The 20,237-nt window shown below is 56.3% G+C and overlaps 1 protein-coding gene and 2 long non-coding RNA genes across 3 annotated transcripts; 1 reads left to right on the top strand and 2 right to left on the bottom strand.

Moving 5' to 3' along the window:
- Positions 1 to 379: 379 nt before the first annotated feature.
- On the bottom strand, positions 380 to 5,187 carry LOC308500005. Its single transcript, XR_013993668.1, has 3 exons — positions 5,023 to 5,187; positions 3,575 to 3,708; positions 380 to 1,542 (listed from the first exon to the last, which is right to left on the bottom strand). It is a non-coding gene; the product is annotated as an uncharacterized lncRNA (long non-coding RNA).
- Positions 5,188 to 9,752: 4,565 nt separating this feature from the next.
- Positions 9,753 to 15,021, bottom strand: IRX2 (iroquois homeobox 2; the record flags this gene model as incomplete). Its single annotated transcript, XM_081053546.1, has 5 exons — positions 9,753 to 10,591; positions 11,230 to 11,304; positions 12,062 to 12,766; positions 13,077 to 13,479; positions 14,776 to 15,021. 4 exons carry the CDS (start codon positions 15,019 to 15,021, stop codon positions 11,252 to 11,254), a joined length of 1,407 nt encoding a protein of 468 aa, XP_080909672.1. The 3' UTR covers positions 9,753 to 10,591; positions 11,230 to 11,251.
- A 530-nt stretch (positions 15,022 to 15,551) lies between these two features.
- Positions 15,552 to 17,521, top strand: LOC308499802. The gene is made up of 3 exons (XR_013993638.1): positions 15,552 to 15,744; positions 16,160 to 16,279; positions 16,816 to 17,521. It is a non-coding gene; the product is annotated as an uncharacterized lncRNA (long non-coding RNA).
- The last annotated feature ends 2,716 nt before the right edge of the window (positions 17,522 to 20,237 follow it).

Here is a 20,237-nt window from a genome sequence, read left to right as displayed (position 1 = left end):
TTGGAGAACAGGTCAAAGCAAAAGAGAGATTCTAAAAGGATTGTGGGGGTCTCTGTTGAAAGACAAGGTTCGCCTACTCCCTGTCTTACTGTAAAGTGGTGCTGGCTTGAACAAAGGGCCCTACACCTCTGCCTCCCTCCATGAATATTCACCATATTACTTGTGTGAATTTTACCTTGATGCCTCCGTCCCACGCTCCTCTGTTCCCAGCCATATAAGAAAAAAAGTCATTGACAAATGTTTTTAAATGTGTCTCATCAATATGAGGGTTACCAGATTTAGCAAATAAAGAACTCCGACTCACATTCGAAATTCATATAACCAATGACACGTTTTAGAGTGTGTCCTAAATACTCTATGAGACATACTTACACTACAAAGGTTGTCAATTGTTTATTAAAAAATTCAAATGTAACTAGATGTCAAGCATTCTGTTTGGCAACTGTGTTGTTTCATGTATTTATATACTCATGCTTGAATACATGCATTCATGTCTTCACTGTATATTTTCCTTGTACTTATTTATTGGTGGGAATCTAGTCTTTCTCTCAGATGTCTAGGGGACACCTCTGAGATCAGGAAGAAGCCTGTCATTGTGCTACATAAACTTAAGCATCATGACATTGTTCATTTGTCAAAACCCACAGATTGTGCAACAAAAGCGTGAAACCCAATGGAAACTCTGGACTTAAGTTAATGCTGGATCACATTGGCTCATCGGTTGTAACAAGTGCAAACACTAACGCAAGACGTAAATAAGAGGGGACAGAGCAGGGGTCTCTGGACTTGCTGTGCAGTTTCTCTGTAACCCTAAAACTGCTCTAAAATACAAAGTCTATACAAAAACACACACAAGTTGTAGAAGTGCTAATATTTGTTTTTATATGACATGAGCAGGAAAACGTGCACGCAGGGTCCAGGTCCGTGTGTGAAGTTAGCAGGAAAGTGAGGATTTGGCTCCTGGGGAGCTCTTCGGAATCACACCTCTGGTGAGATGGTGACAGGTGCTCCTGCAGACAGTGGTGCTGGGTCATCATGGGAGACGGGGACCCAGAACTGAGAAGCCTTGACTGTCGCAAAAGGCGCTCCTGAGTATGTCTGGACTGCTTCCAGGCCAAGAGCTGTTGATCTCCAAGGAAAAGGGTCCACTCCGGGCCTTCTCCACCTGGCCCTTCCACCTTTCAGGGCATTATTGGGGTCTTCTCTGCGCCTTGGCCTCAGACTATCTGAAATTGCCCTGTAGCCCACCCAGCTCACACCCATCGATGTTCAACCTCCAGTGACCTTGACACCCCCTTCTCAGTCTTGCTGTGAAGGCCCCTGCCAAACCCTGGCACTTACTCTTCCCATCACGGTAACGTGGCTTCCCACATGCAGGAGGGCAGAAGGAGGCTGGGCTCTGAGGACCAGATGACAGTGAGCTTGCTCTCTGCTGGGCCCTAGTGGAGTGAGTGCCTTAGAGCCCAGGGCCAGATCCAGGACTGTCTACTCATGCCCTCTCCACCACCTCATCTCCCTCTGTGGGGTTCCTCAGGCCTCTCCCTGTAGGGGATCAAAGTATAAATATTAAAACAATGCAGCTTTAAAGTTTTTATTTAAAAATTTGACATTTATAAATTATGTGTATTTTGCCTTTAAATTTTAATAGCTAGCTTGGAATATTTTAGAAGAAATAATGTTTTGGAAAACAAAAACCAAGTTGGTCATTTTTATTTCTTACATCAGGTTCACTGTCCAGTTTCTGTTGAAAATACATTTGATCCACACTTTGAATACAATTGGTTTTTTAATTGTTGAATCATTATTGTCAGTAAAACAAATTATATAAAAATCTTGATTACCTAAGACAAGGATTCTGCTAAAGAGAAGACAAGAAAAATTCAATAGCATAAATTTGTAATTTATGAAGTATGCTGTTGTCATTTTATTACAAATCTGAGCATTACCACCCCTCAGAATGGACATGCACAGTAACCATTAAATTTTGTCCTTTCCCATGGCCTGACAACTTCCACACAAATCAGCTCTACCCATATTTCGTGATTGTCATTAGAAGGTATATTTTCCAAGGTAGAAGGATAAAGCATATCGTATTGAGCAGTTAATAAGCCTGATTTGCCATGTTCACTATTCAGACACACAGTGTGGCCGTCATTTGTCCTCTTGGCCTGGCTCCAAGTGGACATCTCTGGGCCTCACGCCCAGTGAGGTCTGTGAGTGAGCCCACCCAGGCAGTGGGCAGTGATGCCTGGAGGTGGGCTCTGCGGGGAGAGCCACACAGAGAGCCACACCAGGACAGGGTTGTCCCAAGGTCGTGGAGGTCACCTTCATGCATCGCCCTGTCTGGGGCTCCCCTGCCCAGAAGTGTCCACATTCAGAGTGCATAGACGATTGCTTTGCAGGACCACTGTCCAGAGGACAGGGTGGGGCCAGGCGGAGGAGGCCACCAGGGCGTGTGAGCCTGTCTGTGGGACACGCTCCAGGTGATGACCCAGCGTGGTAGCCAGCACCTGCCCCCAAGCATCCGACGCCAGGGTTCCAGTGCTCCTGTGAACGGGCCAGCACCAGAAACACGTGCTACTCTGAGCCTCCTAACCCTGATATTTAGGACCATCACTGATTTTTCTCCCAGTTTGCACTGTGCACCTGAACACATGGTTTCCTGCTACTTAAAGATCAGAAGTCAGTAGAAAGTGGTTCACAGTATAGGTCCTGTGTGGGGCTGTCTCCTGCAGGTTGGCTTTTTCTTCTTTCAAAGCACAGCCTTAACTCAGTCCCTACCTTTATTTAAAAATCCAGCCCAGAGGGAATGTTAAACAAACAGTCTCTCTCTTCGGCCTTGAGCAGGACCTCCAAACCTGCCCCCCCACCCCTAGTCAGGCCTGCCCAGGTAAGGCTCCACATAGGGTTAGGCCCTTCCAGGAACCCCCGTTTATATCGGAGCCCATGGCGAGCAGGGGCACTTTTATTTGAGGGGAGGAGAATCACAGACACTATAAAACAAACTGTTTTCCCACCGCTTGACAGCCCAGAGGAATAAAACTGGAGCCAGGCTGAGCCTCTATTTAAATAAACTGACATCATCACTGGGTAAGCTAGGAGCCTGATCTGCCCCCTACATTTGGGCCAAGGGGCCTTCAGGCCACCGCGGGTCCCCCACCCACCGGTCCCTCATTTCTGCATCTGGCTGTAGGGACTTTCAGGGTCCAGTTACCCCCAGGTGCTGGGGGCTGGGGGGATGGGGCTGAGGTCACCTAGGGCACAGCTTCCCCCATACCAACAACAGGGCCCCAAACCCCAGGTTACAAAGCCACGACCGCCCCCATCAGACTCTCCCCTGCCCCCAGCCCCACCCCAGGGCCTCCTGAGCAGCCTCCTGTAGGTTTTGGGCCAGGGGACTCTCTGCCCACCTGCTTGAGCCATGGCTCCTAGGGTCCCACCCCTAAGCTACCAGGTCTGAGCGCCCAAGTCAAAGCCGCCATTGGCCGCTGGAGAACGAACGAGGCCACAACCAGGTCTGCTGACATGGACGCCAAAAAGGAAAGGGTGAGGAAACCTTTCTTGACACTGGTACCTGTTTGTTCAGCAGGGCTGTCGCAGGATGGAACCCAGCAACCCGAGCGCTCACAGGCTCTCCCAGCGGGGCCGCGGACTCCGCTGCATCCCCATTGGCTCAGTCACCACCTCCAGGCAGCCCTCCAGCCCGTTCTTTAAGAGAATCGCTGGGTAAGGAGGAGTGTGCCAAGACGAAGAAATTGTCGTTGTCGAGCCTGTAAAACCCTCACTTATCCGGAAATTTTACTATAAAAGAGAAATTTCGCTGGCGACTCGCCCGCGGGGAGTCCTGCGAAGACGCCCGCGGCTCAATAGCGCGCCCCTTGGGGCCCTCGATTCATTTGTGCAAAGTCGTCCCGCAAGGCCGCGGCGCACCCGGGGTCCACGCGGGTCCTGGCTGCGGCGGCGCGGGGTCCCTGTGTCACCGCCTCCCAGGGACCATCCGCGGCCAGCTCGGCCGAAGGGGGCGCGCGGCGGCGGGACCGGAGAGGAAGGGAGCCCGGCAGGGCGGGAGGCTGGGCGCGCGGGCCGACAGGACAGGCCGCGCTTTCGGTTCGCGCCCGAGGCCCCGCGGGGAGCCCGCCGCGCAGCAGACACGCGCGGCGCCGGGGGCGGGTGCAGTCACGGGCACCCCGAGCCTGCCCCGGGGGCGCAGGGGGGGCCTGCGGAGCGGAGGCGACACTGAGTGGACGGGGTGGGGGAGCCGGAGCGGGGCCCGGAGTGGGGCCTCCCCGGGTCGTCGCTGCGCCCTGCAGGCCGGGGGGCGGCGGGAGGGGGACCCGGGACCCGCTCCTGTCCCAGGGACGGGGGCCCGGAAGCGGCGGGAGAGCGTCGGCGGGCGGCTGGACCCGGCCTCGCGGGCCGTGGGGCGTGGGCGCGCAGCTCCTAGCGCGGCGGTGGGGGCCGCGCCGTGGCCTCTCCCCCCGCCCGGAGCCACGCGGCCCAAGCCCCCGCGTCGCGCTGCCGCTCTGGTCGTCCGCTTCGGTCGGGGTGGCTTCCTCTCAGGGCCTGGATGTGAGCAATGACGCGCACGCGGGACAGAAATGGTTCTGGGGGTACCGCCGAGGGGCGCCCCTAGCTCCGCCGCCGGGGGACCGGAGACGGTGGCAAACAGTTCCCTGCTGTCCCAGAGCAAAACACGCGTGCTCGGAACCGACGCTTGTGGGGCTTTACGTGCCTCCGGGCTCCGGGCCCAGGGTCCCGGGACAACGCGGGACAACGCGGGACAACGCGGGCCGGAGCAGGCCCGTGGGGTCGGCGGGCGCCTCCGGCTCGCGTACCTTCGCCCGGGGCCGCCGGCGTTCAGAAGGCGCAGGGCGACCGCGGCGACAACCACGGTCCTCCTCCCGCTGCCTAGAAGCTTCGGCGGGGCAGCCACGGCCCCTGTCCCCCACGCGCCTCGGGCACCGCCCGGCCTTCCCCGCCTTCCGGGCCACCCACTCGCCCCCACCTAACCCTCTAACTCACCTCTCAACCTTTCAGAGCCAAGGACTCCCTCCATTCCGCCCCTGGGTGCCGGTGCGCGCGCGGTACCCGCACCGGTGCTGGGCACAGGCTCAGCGCCCTTCCCTCCCCAGGCCAGGCCGCCGGCGCGGCCGGAGTAGCCCGGGTTCTCCCCTGTTCGAAGATGTCACGGGTTAAACGTCCGCTCTGCCCTTCCCTTGATCTCGAGGGGAAGGTAAGAACTGCCCGCACCTTCGGGGCCTCAGACCTGCGGCCGCAGTGAGCAGCCCCAGCCCCACTAACTTCGATCAGCCTTATTAATTCCAGCTGCGCTCTATTTGTTTGTCATTTTCCCCCTTTCCTCTGGAATCATTATTTATGGCAGGAAAAAAAAAAGGTGCCCTGTAGTAGAATGCAGACAGGGAGGGGGTTTCTGAGAACTGGAGGGTGAATGTGTTTTCCCTAAAGGTCACCAAAAAGGAGGGGCGGAGGGAGCCTGGTCTTTGGATGCATTACTCAGCTAATTACAGCATCAGAGAAGTGAAAAAATAAATATTCCTGAAAATAACCAAAGGTAATTATAACCCTGTTGTTGACAGTAATGATTAATAATTGATCAGGAGTTACACACAATAAATTGTCAATTTATCTCCCCACAAAAAAAATGCTAGGGCTTGCGTCGCCTTGTGTTTTGTTTCTTCCCTGTGGGCATTTCCTATGAAGGTCGACTCTGTTCCCATGGGGAAGAGGCCCCAAAGCTCCCATCGCTTCTTTAAGAATATTAGATTTAATTTGTCTTCAGTTCCATACGGAACAAAGTTGCTTTGGGACATCTTTAAAAAAAAAACACAAACTTTCCCTTATTATCTTGGGGCCAGACTTAAACAAACAAAAACATTCTTCCTCTTTCCTTGTACCTGGGATTGCAAAGAACAGACGACAGAGATTTCATAACTCTTTCCATTTTTATTATATTACCAATATAATAGTCCTCCTTTGTAACGTCTTCAATTTCTACCTTTCTTAGAAAGAGAGAGAACGCTCTGCTCTCAACAGAGGGAACACAGCCTGTTTTGTGTGGAGGGTGGGGGTTGAGGTGCCCGTGGAGACCATCCCTCCCTCTGCAGGAGACACAGCGATATCGGCAGAGTGAGAAATGCAAATGGGTGTTTGCACCTTAAAACTGGGGTTAAAGTTTTTTTCTCCCTGGTCTACCAGTGGGTGATGTCCTAGTGCATTATCATCAAATGCCAGTTCCCTAGAGTTCCAGCCACACCGAAGGGAAGGGCTGGCGAGTGCTTTTTAGGGCCAATAGAAAGTAATTTTCAGCAAGTGGAAAATTATATTGTCATAGATCACTTCTTATAATAAGCCTTTAAAATATCTGTAGGGATTTGTCACTTACAGAAAGGTTTGAAACTACATCAAAGGGACATGTCCCCTTTGCAGTTTGTAGACATTCAAATGATGTTAATCGTAATATCCACATGCCACAGAAGATTGTGTATTGTTTCCAAGATTGCCTCTTGGGTTAACACGTTTTTTAAATGTTTAAAATGTTGTGTTTTTTTTTTTTGTAAAAGTAGTTTAAAACATATTTAATAGATCTGCTCATCCTTAATTTGGAGTCAAAATGAATGTTTTGCTTGGGGTTTTCAATGCACTGGGTAACTACAGAGAAATTATATGGTGGATAATCACGGTATACTGTTACTTGGAGGAAACCTAAAAATCGAGTGTATTATTTACAGTGCAAAGGGTTGCCACTGACTGAAAAGAGAAATTGGTTTGGAATGATTTTTTTTTTCAAGCTGGTGTCTGTTTACCGACTCTAGCAGTGGAAGGTTAGGGCACATTTATTCTGTAACGTTAAAAAAGAAAGGTCCGCTTTACTCTTTCATAAACAGTTTGATGCAATTTTAAATGACCGTTCTAAAACTCACGCGGGTTTTGCGCAAGACTATTCCACTCCTGAGTTTTTTCCAGTGGTTCGCACCGTGCAGGCTGCAGACAAGATAAGCGCGTGCAGAACCCCGTCCCGAGCGACACCGACCTCTCTCACCTCCAGAATGAGCCCGGGTGGCCGCCGGCGAGGGGGTGCAGGCAGGCGCCCCTAGGGCCCCAGGCTGCGCGCCCGGGCTCCAGTCCTCTCCCTCCGCTCCGCCCCTCCTGCCTCCGTCAGACAAAGGTGGATGAAGTTCTTTTCAAGTTTCAAAGGCTGTGGCTGGACGGCTTTGCAGAAACAATAACTCTTTTATTGGGAACAAATGTTGACATTTGACGGGCGCGGGAGGCAGCGGCCGCCGGGCAAGCGCTCCAGGTGCTTTCGGCAGCGCCCAGCCCCGGGGCCCACCCGAGATTAAAGCGCGAATTCCGATAAATCAGCTCTAATGAAGCCCGGGGCCGCGGAGGGCAGCGGGGCCGCGGGGCCGCAGCGCGCCCAGACCTGCACCCAGCCTCAAGGCCGAAGCCCCCAGCGCGCCCGCGCCTGCTCAGGTGGCTCTGGGTGTCCCATGTCCTCTCTCCGGGAACAACTGCACACGGCTATCGTGGCCGGAGACTTAAGTTTTGATTAATTAGATTTTAAAATAAAAATAAAAATCAGACCCCATGAACTTTCTCCCCAGTGAAGGATACCTCCTTCCCCTTTCCTCCTTCATCTTAACTGAGGATATGCACGGAGGAGAGCCCGCCAATCACTCTGCATTTCTTTCAAAAGATCCCTCTAAACACCTCCAGCTTTTATGTTCTTAGTGTACATTTAAAAATTAAGTTCTCCAGAAAGAAACCCAGGTCAGGTGGCAGGGAGGGTAAGTTATGGAAATCTTTGATAATTTGTTGGGCATATAAACATCAAAGAAGATTGGTTAGCCTGGGCTAATCTCCTGAGCTGCTTTGAGTTTTCACCAACTGAAAGGTGCACGTTGTCCCCGGGCGCGGGGTCTGTCTGGGGCGTGTGCCTGCATGGGGGGACGTATCACATGTCCAGGTAACACAATCTTCTGTTCCTAACGCAGGCGGCTTTTATCCAGGCTCCAGTTTCTGAACATATGCACCGAGATCAATTTTTTGCTTGGGTTTCCTAGTCCCGCACGCCACACTTTGAGATGGAGTGTCTTCAGTGCTGTATCTTAATTAGGGTGTGTGGTCTCTCAGTGTTTCATTTGTTAAATATTGTTAACTTTCATCCATTTCACCTTAGTCTTCAAAATACTCAGATTATAATATCACATATAACAGAGACACTGCTGCCACGTGCACTGCGCATTCCTGCTGATTCAGAAAATATGGCTAATATTAATAAAAGCAAACTACTTAACACCTTCATACTGCAATCGAAAATGCTCTCTGAAGGGGAAAAATCCTTATCTTCCCCGAAATTGGATGAGGTATTATGTCTAAAACAAAAACAAGCGAAGGAGCTCCCAGCTCCCTTTGACTTCCACAGACTGGCATTTGTTTTCTTGCAGACAGGCTGCCACAGAGTGGCCAGGCTCCCATGTGAACAGCCTTCTCTGTCTCCGAGAGAGCTCAGCTCCAAACATTTCTGTGTCTATTACCAGGGGGAGCAGGAAGGGAGAAAAATAGTTCCCTACCCCCCAAGATTCACTGTGTCAGACCTCCAAATGCTTATGGACTCAAAACCAACAGAATGCTGAAGAAGTCATAGGAAACCGAAAGCCCGTTCTGCTTTTCCTCTGCAGGCAAACCACAATCGCTCCTCCCCCCTGGCCTGCCTCTGTGTCCAGTTCACAGCCCCCTGGCTTTGCCTCAAGTACCTAAGATTACTTTCAAATACCCTTTCTAACAAGACCCCAGCAAGAGACCACTAATTTCTAAGGCACAAAAAGCCACTGGAGAGAGACCCGTTTGTCAATATCAACTGGTCCAGCAATTTCCCATCCTCAGACACATCAGCCTATCTGAGCTGGCAGATGTTTAGACAAGATTTTATAAATTGTTCAATATCAGCCCATAATGAACCCCAACTGACCATTCCAAAGCGGCTAAAAGCATCCGGGACGACCCCCGCTGGGATGCAATAATGTGCTCATGCTGCAGCATTATTAATCACGGAATAAAATAGATGAACCTCTTGAAAAGTAAGTGTGTGATTGATTAAAGGGCACTCTGAGAAGCTATTATTCTTGTTTTATAACCGTAAGTTATATTCACTCCATTTATCTTTGGAGAGGAAATAAATGATTGTTCATTTCTTTTCTGAAATTATATTATATGGATATCCATATAATTTTGCTGAAAATTAAAGTGACAGGTTTGCTGCTTTTATGATACTAATCAAAGGAAAATATGTTACTTGACTACAAATTCTAGACTTGTCCTATAATTAGATAATGAGTAACATGGTAACAAGGCAATAGTCTAAGGGGTGTGAAACTTTTCTTTCCCCCAGGGTAAAGGTGAGGGCCACGGAGAGGAAAATAAATCTCCCATGTTTTCCTCTTGTGTTTAATGTGAGTTATATGAAATGGAGAGTTAAGAAGTCACTCAATAAATCTGAATAACCTATGCTAATTTGGATAATTCAGGCTTTAAAATAAACAATTGTTTCTACCAGTCATTTATGGTGGGGGGTGTAACTCTATTACCTATGTTATCACAATTTTCCAGTTTCCTGAAGAGGTTCAATACGCCAGCCTCAGAAATAAATATTAAACGGATCCTACTGCACGTGGCATAAGGTCATCTTATTTTGCCAACTTTTAAAAAATTTACACTAACAAGTAATTTGCATGTTCAGAACACAAAATTTTAATTTTCTTGCAATACATGTGCATATAAATAATAGAAAATCACTTGTATTTCTCTTCCATCTGCCTTTTTTTTTTTTAATGAGCAGAAGGGAAGATTATTTTACACATTTTCGTTAAAAAGCCTGAGGTCAGATCACCTGGGGGAGGGGCTGCCATCATCACTAGTTCTCTCCCCAAATCACTCATCTCTGAAAAAGGAGCCTCGAACACCATATTATTGTAGTCTAGTCTGTTTTTATTTACAATTTAAGATATAAATTAGTAAAGAATTATTGTTAAACAACCAACAAAGATTGTATAACCAGCAATGTTCAAATAAAAACCAGGCAGAATTTATTTACAAAAAGTTTAGATTCCATTGCAATACAACTTGCATAAATTACTAGAAGCTTTATATCATTATAAAAATAAATATCAAATTTGTTTCCACTTCTTAAGTACTCAAGTTCTTCAATCACGTTTTATTTCTACTGTGTACATCTTTTACAAATAAATTTTACAGTAAATCCTATCACACCTATAGAATATATACCGTGGCAATGAAGTGATCAATTCAAGATATCCTGAGAAAAAAGATTGTTTTCAAAAGTCACACATACATTGGGGAAGCTATACTATGCCAACAAATTCACGGATATCCAACAAAAGTCTGTTCCGTTAGATTGTGGGTTGACAGTGCTCTGTGGCTCCTTCTTTTACAGTGGCACGAGATGCGGTGGGAGTTGAGAGAGCGGCTTTTTATAGTATCTGTATATTTATGAACTTGGGAAGAGAGAATGGCCTGCTGACTTTTTTTCCAAAGCAATTGTGACACCTACCTGTGGACCAAGGAAAAAACCAAATCATCCCAAATCCTTCAGTTCCACACCAACATCATCACATTATAAAAATGAGTCAATCTGCAATGGTTCCGCCTCTTTCCTGACATCAAGATGTGTGATTAGTAATTTTGCCTAGTTGTAAAATAGGTATTTTTTGAAATACGGCTGTGAGCCAGAGAAACTGCAGGGTCCTATCTAGTCTGTCTGGATATGGGGGTCAGCTGGACAGGCCTGATAAAAGACCAGTGCTTCTCTTCTGTCTGACTCTGCAAACAATTGCCCAGAACTGCTTCTGAGATCCAAGTTTCGGTAGCCCTAGCTCATCAATGCAAGTGGCTAGTGTGGTAAAAACAGCTCCCTATTGCACAGGAATCCCCAGATTGAGAGAAGAGTGTGTGTCTATCTATTCACTCCAGTGAAGGAGTGATTCTTCAAAGCAGGACTTGAGCAAAAAAGAGGGACTCTAGAAGAGAGAACACATACTCTCCCACTTAAAGAAAAAAAGACCAAGAAGATTGCAATGCTCCCTCTTCAGACCCCATGACAAGAAGCAAGCAACACACATTAAGCGAGTTGAATGTGCAGGTGCAGGGAGGCTCCCCCAGGGTGGGCAGAAACACCACGGGCCCACTTACTTGCATTGCTGTGCTCGGCCCTCTATAGGTAGGGCTGGACGCCCCCACCGACCACGGTGCAGCCCTCACTGGCATCTGTCAGGGGAGGGGGCAGTTAGTGAGAACCGACCCCACAGCCCTGGGTCTCCCAGGCTACGGCACAGACACCAGCCCACACACCCAGGCATGCTGGCTCCCCGCATGCTGGGGCAAACAGTTAGGGGACCCGACAGTCTCCACCACCGCTGTCTGAGACAGATTCGGTCGCATTTCCTAGTTCTCATTTTCTTTCCCCCTTGAGCTCCTTTCATCAGCTCAAGCCTGAATTATGAGCAACAGGGGCAACATAGAGAAAGGAAAAGAGAGGGAAAACGCTCTGGTTTTCTGTTTTGAGGAACTAAGGCCTCTGGGAGTAAGGAGAACGTTTTGTTTCCTCCGGGCCACGGGCAGAAAAGGAGAGTCAGCTGAGACTATTGACCAACAGGACGCCCGGAAGCTGCAGCTCAATCAGCGGGAGAAACTGGAATTTGCATTTCGTGGCCGTTTTCGTGGGCCAAAACTCAGACAGCCTGATGGGGGTGGCGGTGATAGTCAGCACAATGAGAAGGAAACGATAATGGAGCAGGCCTTCTTGCAAGGCAAGGAGAGCCTGGCCCTCCCCACCCCCTCCAGGGCTCCTACATTTTAGCGAGAGGGTGGTGCAGTCTGTCCTTTTCGGGTTTTCCGTTAGTGACGGAGGTGCCCTGCGTCACCACAGCGCAGGTCCCGGGCCCACTCCCCGGGTTCCCCCGGAGCGCCGACCAGCGGGACCCCGCGGGCTCTCCCTCCCCGAGGACCGCGCGCAGCAGCCTACCTTTCTTGGGCTCGTAGCCGCCGCCCGCGGGCCGGTAGTGGGGCTCCAGCGGGTGCGTGCCCGCCTTGCCCGCGTCGCTGGCCGCCTTGGGCGCCGCGTGCAGCGCTTCCCCGGGGCCCGCGGCCGCCGCGTTGTAGCGCAGCAGCCCCTGGCCCTGCAGCGCCGCGTTCAAGTTCCCGTAGTTTGTGTAGTTGCCGTAGAAGGGCGACGTGTAGTAGAGGTGGCGGCCGAGCAGCGGCGACGCGGAGTAGGGCGAGCCCCCCGGCGGCGCTCCGGCCGAGGCGGGCGCGGCGGCCGCGGGCAGCCCTGGCGGCGCGCAGCCCGGGCCCAGGCTCGGCTGCTTGAGGTCCGACGTGGCGATCTCGGCCAGAGACCACAGCTTGGGCTTGCTGGCGGGCGGTGGCGCGCCCGGCGACGTCCGGCTGCCCAGGGGCGTCTTGCCGCCGCCGCGTGGCGCGGCCTCGGGCGGGGGGCTCAGCAGCGGCGCCTCCACGCCGGTGAGCGGCGACGAGGTCACGGCCTTGGGCGGCGCGGGGTCCCGCTCGCCGTCGTCCTCGTCGTCCTCGTCCTCCAGGTCGTCGTACTTATCCTTGCACTCGGAGCCGGATTCGCACAGGGGGTCCCCGGCGCGGCACGGCAGCTTCTCCCCATCCGACTCGGCTGAGCACGAGTGATCCGTGAGCGAGTCCACGTGCAGGCTGATCCCTGCGGGAGTGCGGGCACCGTCGGTGGCACGTGGGACAGCGCGGGCACAAGGCCCCTCCGTCCCCCGCCTCGGCGCACCAGGCCCCCCCAGGCCGTTCCTCGCCTCCACCCGCCCCAGCCGCGGCCTAGGGGGAGCGTGCCCTCCCCGGGAAGCGCCCCACTGGTCGCGGGGCCTGTGCTCTGCCTGGCGGCCTGGGCTCCGGGCTGGGAGCTGGGCCGTCGGCCAGGCCGCGTCCTCCCCGCCCTCGGCTCTGCGCCCCGCCTGGGGAGAAAGTTCCCCGCGACCTCGCGCCAGCGGCGGCCCGCTCACCTTCGTCCTCGGCCGAAGTCTCTGTGCCCTCCTGCGCCTTGTCTGGACTCTCCTTGCTCCTGGAGGCGTCACCTTCATCCTCGTCTTCGTCCTCGCTTTTGTTCCTCGGCGCCCACGTCATCTTGTTCTCCTTCTTGAGGCGCCGGCGCGCGTTGGCGAACCAGGTGGACACCTGCGTGAGGGTCATCTTGGTGATGATGGCCAGCATGATCTTCTCGCCCTTCGTGGGGTACGGGTTCTTGCGGTGCTCGTTGAGCCAGGCCTTGAGCGTGGCCGTGGCATCGCGCGTGGCGTTCTTGCGGTACGCGGGGTCGTTGAGTTGGTACGGGTAGGCCGCGCTGCCGTACGGGTGGTAGCTGATGGCACCCGTCATCCCAGTTGTGTGCGCGTCGTAGGGCGCGCCCTGGAACCGACAAGAGCCTGGTGAGTGGGGTGCGCGGGGATCGGGCGGGCAACAGCCCGCAGACGACCCCTCGGCCCGCCCGCTGCCGCCTTTCCCACCGCCAGTCTCTCCGGCAGAGCCGCGCTTCCCGCGGCAGCACAGCACAAAAAAACGCAGTGGACAGCTGTTGATCACCAAAGGCGTTGCAGTTTTATTTTCGAATTTTTGAACTATTTCACTTTCCTAAAATAACATTATCTCCCCCCCCCCCCCAAGTCCTGGAGCCGCGACACATGTGTAGGGAAACGCCAGGCACATGCAGGCCCGCAAGTAGTTTCTTGATATCTAAATTTCTCTGGATTCTCAAGCGCTGCGGCCTCCCCCTACTCCCCTTACCCCGCCCTTACGTGGTTAAAAAACCACCCCGAGCCCCCGCTCCGCTATTCACAGTTCCAAAGCTCTGGCAAATCCAATTTGCAACTCAGAAGCCAGTCACCGTTGCGAATTCTTCAAATACGCGGTAATTAGCATTTTAATTCAACCTTTAATGTTTAAATTCGAGGCATTTGCAGCCTTCACCGAGGCCCCAGCCACACAGTCGTTGCCCTGGAATTCCCCCGAGGGCGGGCTGTGTCCACAACCCCCCGAAACGGCCTCAATCACCCGCAACGCGCTGCCCCCGCCGCCGCCGGGCCCAGCAGCAGACCCCGGGCGCGCGGGCCGACCCCAGGTCCGGAAAACTGGAGCTGCTCCCGGTTCGTAGGGGACCGAGGCGGCACTGGCGGGCCACACGCTCGCCGACACTTTTGTCGAAAGCACGGCCTGTGGGGCAGATGAAGACCCAGACCTCCGCGGGCTGAGCCGGGCCCGGAGCCGCGGGCCGCCGCGTCGCTGCCTCCCAGGCCGATCGCCCCGAGCCCTGCACGCACCAGCTCGGCGCCCGGCAGCCGCCCGGAGGTCCCCGCGGCGCCGACCCGCACGCCCCGCGCCGACAGCGGCGAGCGCCAGGCCCGCTCAGGACCCCTTGCCAAGCTTCGGTGCGTGAGCGAAGGCCACCAGAACCCGACCCCAGCGCAGTCGCACTTTCCGGGCTCTTTGGTTAAATGATCCCAGGAGCCGAGGGGAAGGGACGCGGGTCCCGGGCAGGGCTCAGGGACACGGCCGGCCGGCGGCTTTGCCTCTGCCCCCGGCCTCGCGTCCCGTCAGCGGCGCAGCGGCCCGAGGTGGCGACGTCCCCCTCGGCCCCGCTCCTCTCGCGACCCCGACGAGGGTCCCGGGGACCGGGTGTCCCGCGTGCCCGCCCGCGCGCGCGGTTACCATGTAGGACGGGAAGCCCGCGGCGGCGGCCGCGTCGGCCGAGTACTGCAGCGGGCTGCCGAAGCCGGTGGCTGCTTGCGCGGTGAAGGCCGCCGAGCCCGGGTAAGGGCTGAACGCGGAGCCCGACGCGGAGCGCGCCAGCTCCTCGCTGCGCGGCGCTGCCAGTGCCGATGCGCCGTACGCCGGGCAGGAGTACAGCGCCAGCGAGCCGGGCGCCTGGTACAGGTAGCCCTGCGGGTAGGACATGGTGGGCGCGGGGCCCGCGTCACGCCGAGCAGCGGGCAGGGCGCGCGGCGCCCTCCATCCACGCCCGGCCGGGGCGCGGCGCGGCGGCGGGCGCGAGGACCGCGGGCCGAGGCAGGGGCGGCGGCAGCGCGGAGCCGGTGGGCGCAGCCGCGCGCCGGGCCGGCGGTCGGGGTTTGGGGGAGTCTGGAGTCGCGAGTGAGGAGTTGAGGAAGGAGCGCTCGAGTTTCCGAGGGACATTGGAACGCGGAGCTGTCCGTCACGCGCTCATCTGCATATTCGGGTGCCCGCCCCCTCCCGGCCCCGCCCCCTCCTGCGGCCGGGCTGCGGCCGTGGGAGGAGCGCGGAGCCCAGAGGGGAGGGGAGAGCGGGGCTGCGCCCAAGGAGGCGGGAGCGGGGAGGCAGGAAGAGGGAGGGACGCGCAGGCTTTTGTGGCGCAGTCGCCTCTCGCGCGGCCCCAGCCTGCGACCCGCGGCCGGCGGCAGGGCAGCCAGGCCCGCCGCGCACCGCCTCCCACTCTCACGTCCGCCCAGCCGACCCCCCCCCGCGCCCCATCCACCATCCTCACCCCACTCCGGTCACCCCACCCCGACCCAGCCACCTCCCGGTCCCCCAGCTCGGCCCGCGAGGACTCCTAGGCAGAGGCCGCCGCAGTCGGGCCGGGCTGGTCCGCTCGAGGGACGACCGGCCCGAGCGCCCCTCTTCGCCGCGAACGGGCCGGCCCAGGTGACTGCGCGGGACCCCAGCGTCCGGGCCGGCAGCTACCGGGTGACGTGGGGTGAGGGCCGGGCTGGTTGCACTCGCGGCCCAGGTCCTCCTGGGGGTGGCGTGCGCGGCTCTCACTTCCACCTTCCTCGGTCTACTTTGCCTCACTACGCGAGGTGCCCCGCATGGCCTCGCGTCTGGTGGCCTGCCCGTCGCCGCCCAGCGTGTCCCCGCCGTGCGCGGATCTGGGGCGCCTTCGGTGCGAACTGCCAGGAGGGCCCCGAGGTGAGCCTTCTGCTCCGAAGTCCGTGATGGAGACCCCGGTCCCTGGGCGTTACCCCTTACAGTTGTTGGGGACACACTGCCAGTGCTTCACCCCAAAAGGGTTTTATTTTGCTTTAATGGGTTGACTCATTTTCGGATTTGTGTTGTAAAGCACTCAGGGAAATGACCGTCACTGGACAGACTGCCTCTGGCACGACGTGAAGCCTGGCTGTCACTTGGGGATGGACGAGAAAGCCAAGGGCTGGCGGCACAAGAGAAGTCGGCAGCGCAGGTAACTCAGGTAACGCGCGTCTGGGCGCTGCCTCGCGGGGCCTGGAGGGGAGATGCACAACAAGGCGCCCTGGGTCCCAGCCCCCGAATCCTCCCTACTTCCCCATTACCCCCCCCCCACTGTCCCGCCGAAGAGGACCGGGGGGCGCGGGAATCACGGGTGGGCACGCTCAGGGTGTCTACAGGGCGTCTGGTGTGTGCAGTCCGGGGCGGGGGGGAAGGGGGGAGGCGCCCACCCAACAGGTGCCTCTTCCTCGAAGCCCTCTCGCATGGGTGACCTGCAGGGGGAGAACGCCGCAGGTGGAAGCCCCGGCCTGCACCTCGTCCTCTGCACACGCCTCTCCTATACCCTCCCCCCCACACACGCCCCAGCCCTGTTGGCTCTGCAGCTCGGGGAACAGCCTCCTATATCGCCATTCCGTTGGGGTCGCATCGACGCTGGGCGAGGAAGCGCTGCGGGATGGACAGGCTCCTGCCACTGACCTTGTCACGCGTGGAACCTTCGAGGCACAGTCAGGGGCGTTTGTCTTTCCCCAGGTCCAAGGGAACCAGCTGCAAATTGCAGTGTTTGGCTTGAGGAGGACCCGCGCTCCTTGGCCTGCAGGCCTGGCGCTCGCTCCTGGTAGGTGCGGTGCAGGCAGTTATACCACCTGCCACCCCCAGGTAGCCCCCTAACTGCTCGTCCTTCACCAGCCTCCCCTCTCCTGCCCCTCTTTGCTCCCCACCACCTCCCCGTCACTTTTCCCACAAACCATAGCCCGGCAACCTTCACATCAGCACCAAGCACACCACTACCCCACTCACATACACACCACTTCCCACGCACTGTGGGCCACTGCAGGGACCCAGCAGGGGCGTTCCCACAGGCTTCCACCCCAAGAGGGATGCCCGAATTCAGTGCAGGGCCGATATTTCAAATCAATTATTGTGGAATGAAAAAGGAAAGCCATGAAGAGAGGAAAGAGGCCTCAGCAGCCCCGTGGAGCATGCCAGTGACAGGATCTATGACATTTTTGGTCCTTTTGGAGGGAATTCTGCCAGGAAGAAGCCGAAAAGGAGTCCCGCACACTCGGGTGACAAACAAAGACAGCAGCGGATCAGATTGCAGCCTTTCGGTTGGCTTCCAATTAAATAGTTTAAGTGAGAAAATCAGGCCTAATGTTCATCTCCAAGGAGGACTGGCCTCGCAATTTCCATTTCTAAAGACCAGTTCCTGCTGTGGTTCGTTAACATCTGGGGCTCGCCCCCTGCCCTCCCTCTCACACCCACCCCCGGCTTGATCTCTGCCAGGGGCAGAGAAGAAAACAGCACGTTATTACAAAAACATCCCCAGTTTGGAGCAGGAGCGTATGCTGCGAATCTATTCGATTTTGACATCAATTAAGTATCTAAGCAGACACGCGCACGTGGCTTTGGAGGGTGTCCCAGTTGCCCAGGGTGCATTGCATCTCCAGGCTCACTGCCTCCCCTCCCCCGCCCTGCGCGGCGCTGCCGATCCTGGAGAGGCCTCTGCCCGCGAGGAGTTCCCCCTCCCGGCAATTACACTCCTCCACTGAAATCTACATTTTCCGTACTGCTGCCTGCTACTAATAAAAACCGTCTACCTTGCGCTATTAAACAGTCGAGTCGCACTACATGCCGTTTTTATTGGTAGTGACTGGAGCAAATTAAAATGCCTACGCAGAGACATTAAAACTTACGCTCTGCATTGTTACCGGAATGTAGAACTCCGTTCCACTTTAAAGCTCCCCGATTTTTAAAAATCGCTTTTCCTTTTCTTAGATTAAAGTTGGCTTGGTCTTCTTTTTAAAAGTTCGTCGACAGAACACGCGGCACGTGTGGAGGCTGCAGAGCGGCCCGGCCTGGCTCGCACTGCGTCGCGGTCACCGCCAGGAGCGCGCTCTGGGGGACCAGGGACCGGGCCGTGTCGCCCGCGAGCGCCGGGGCGGGGCGGGCACTTGGCTTCGCCGCCTTTTCAGCGGCCTTCCAAGCTGCGATGGAGGAGAACCCCGCAGGCGAGCGAGGCAAACGGAGCCACTGCGGGGACCCCACGATCACCTCCCACACGTGCTGGGCGACAGGAACTCTCAGATTTCCAGCGGGTCCCCTCACTCCCCATGTGTGCGTTGACAAACAGGGAGTTTAGCACTGTCACATTTTTCTCTCTTGTCCCAACAGTGGCTGCTGCCCTTAGAACAAGTCGGCGTGGACGTGCCCATTTCAAAGCGCGGCGTTTCCCGGGAGGCCGGGAGCCGAGCGACGCCAGAAACGCGGCCCGGGCGCCAGGCGCCAGGCGCCCTGCGCACGCGGGGTCCCCGCTGTCGCGCAGCCGGAGGCCGGACGTCCTGCGCGCGGCCGGCGAGGGGGCGCTGTGGCCCGCGGCTGCGGCCTGGTCCCGGCCGCCGTGGCCCCGGCGCGGTCCGGCCACCGACGCGCGGCGGACGCCCCCGGCCCGGCGCGACCTGCCGCAGGCCCGCGTCGGCCTAATTCCGGGATGCAGGAGGGTTACGCCGGGCCATTTGAGCAAAACCTACGCCGAACGGTCACTGTCTCCTCCTGTCTTATCACCGTGCACTGCGCCGGGGTTTGTAAGAGGTTGGTGGGAAAATAACTCCCATTTTGGGGTGTGTAAATTTTTTTGTCAATTAAGATTGAATGTACACACTTTACATGGGTTCCCATTCATGGAGTGACATCTACAACGTAAGTCGTTTCAATGTATCAAAGCACATTCCAGTCGCACTCGCAGTGAAGGGGCCCTCCCGTCCCAAGGCCTCCTGCGTTATCTGTGGAGGGAGTGAGAAAAGGCAGAAGAGCGAGCAGTGTGGTGTTGCAGTTTCCCTCCTTTTTCTTTTTTCTGAAAACCGAAGCACCCAGTGATAAACTGTACAAAGTCTAAGTCAAAATGGAACGTAGCTCTCCAGTGTGGTTTCCCCCCTCTCTGCAGTCTATGATCACCTTTGGTAGGGTTTCCGAGGCAGCGGTGTCGCCAGGGTCTCAAAATTTAGATGCTGCCACTTGCGCCTGGAAAACACGCGCGCAGGGGACCGCGCACAGGCTAAAGGGTCCCCGCCACTCGTGTCCTGGAATCCTGAGCTGGGATTCAGCTAGGGGTTTTCAAACGGGCCTGAAGGCCTGGGCTGTCCCGGGAGCGCCTCGGGTGGCGTGGAGGGGACCCGTCGGGGGTGGCGCGGCGCCGAGCGCGGGACGGCCGGCGCGCTCCTCTTTCACCTTCCCAGCCCCGCGTTTTCGCTCCTCCAGCTCCTCCCCACTGAAGTGCCTGCCTCTGCAGCTCGTAATTACTGCGCGGTCTGTTCCTCGCTGACTCGTCCCTCCGGCTTTCCTTTAGTGGGCAGGAAAACTCCCAGGCTCTCCATCCACGCCCCGCCTCCGACGTGCCTCCTGAAGCTTCGCTCCCCGCGGCGCCCGGGGAATTTCGTCTTGCCTTTTCTCCACGTGTTGCAGCCTCGGGCTCCGACCTCTGCCCCGTTCTCTCTGCCTCCTCCCTTCTCCTGTTGGTCAAGGTCCCCCTCCCGCGATGGCCGCGCGCGCACCAGTCCCTCGCCGCGTCCCGCTTACTGCTGGTTGGGGCGCGCGGCGCCGGCCCGGGAGCGCCAGGACACGGAGGCGGGGGGACGAGCCGGGGACTGGACAGGCCCGAGTGCCTTTGAGGGCTCGGAGTCACACAAGGCCGGCTCCCAGGGCAGCCAAGACCCGAGTGCCTTGTTCTTCGTCGCGGTTGTTTGGGAAGGAAAAGTTGGGAAGTGCTCAGCCTTTTCCCCTTTCCACGGCGCGCTCGGCAGGCACTGACCCGCACACGGAGCCTCGCACACGGAGCCACGCAGACACGCGAGGTCCTGGCAGCGAGGGCCGCGCGGCGCCGAGGCCGCTCTTCTGGGCGCGTGGAAACAGAGGAAGAGTTGTCGGTTTTTCTTTCTTTTGTCAAAGAGTTTCGGCGA

This window comes from Rhinolophus hipposideros, assembly GCF_964194185.1.
Source record: "Rhinolophus hipposideros genome assembly, chromosome: 7".
NCBI lineage: Eukaryota > Metazoa > Chordata > Mammalia > Chiroptera > Rhinolophidae > Rhinolophus > Rhinolophus hipposideros.
Note: the sequence above shows the minus strand (reverse complement) of the source record. Positions and strands in the feature narration are given on the sequence as shown.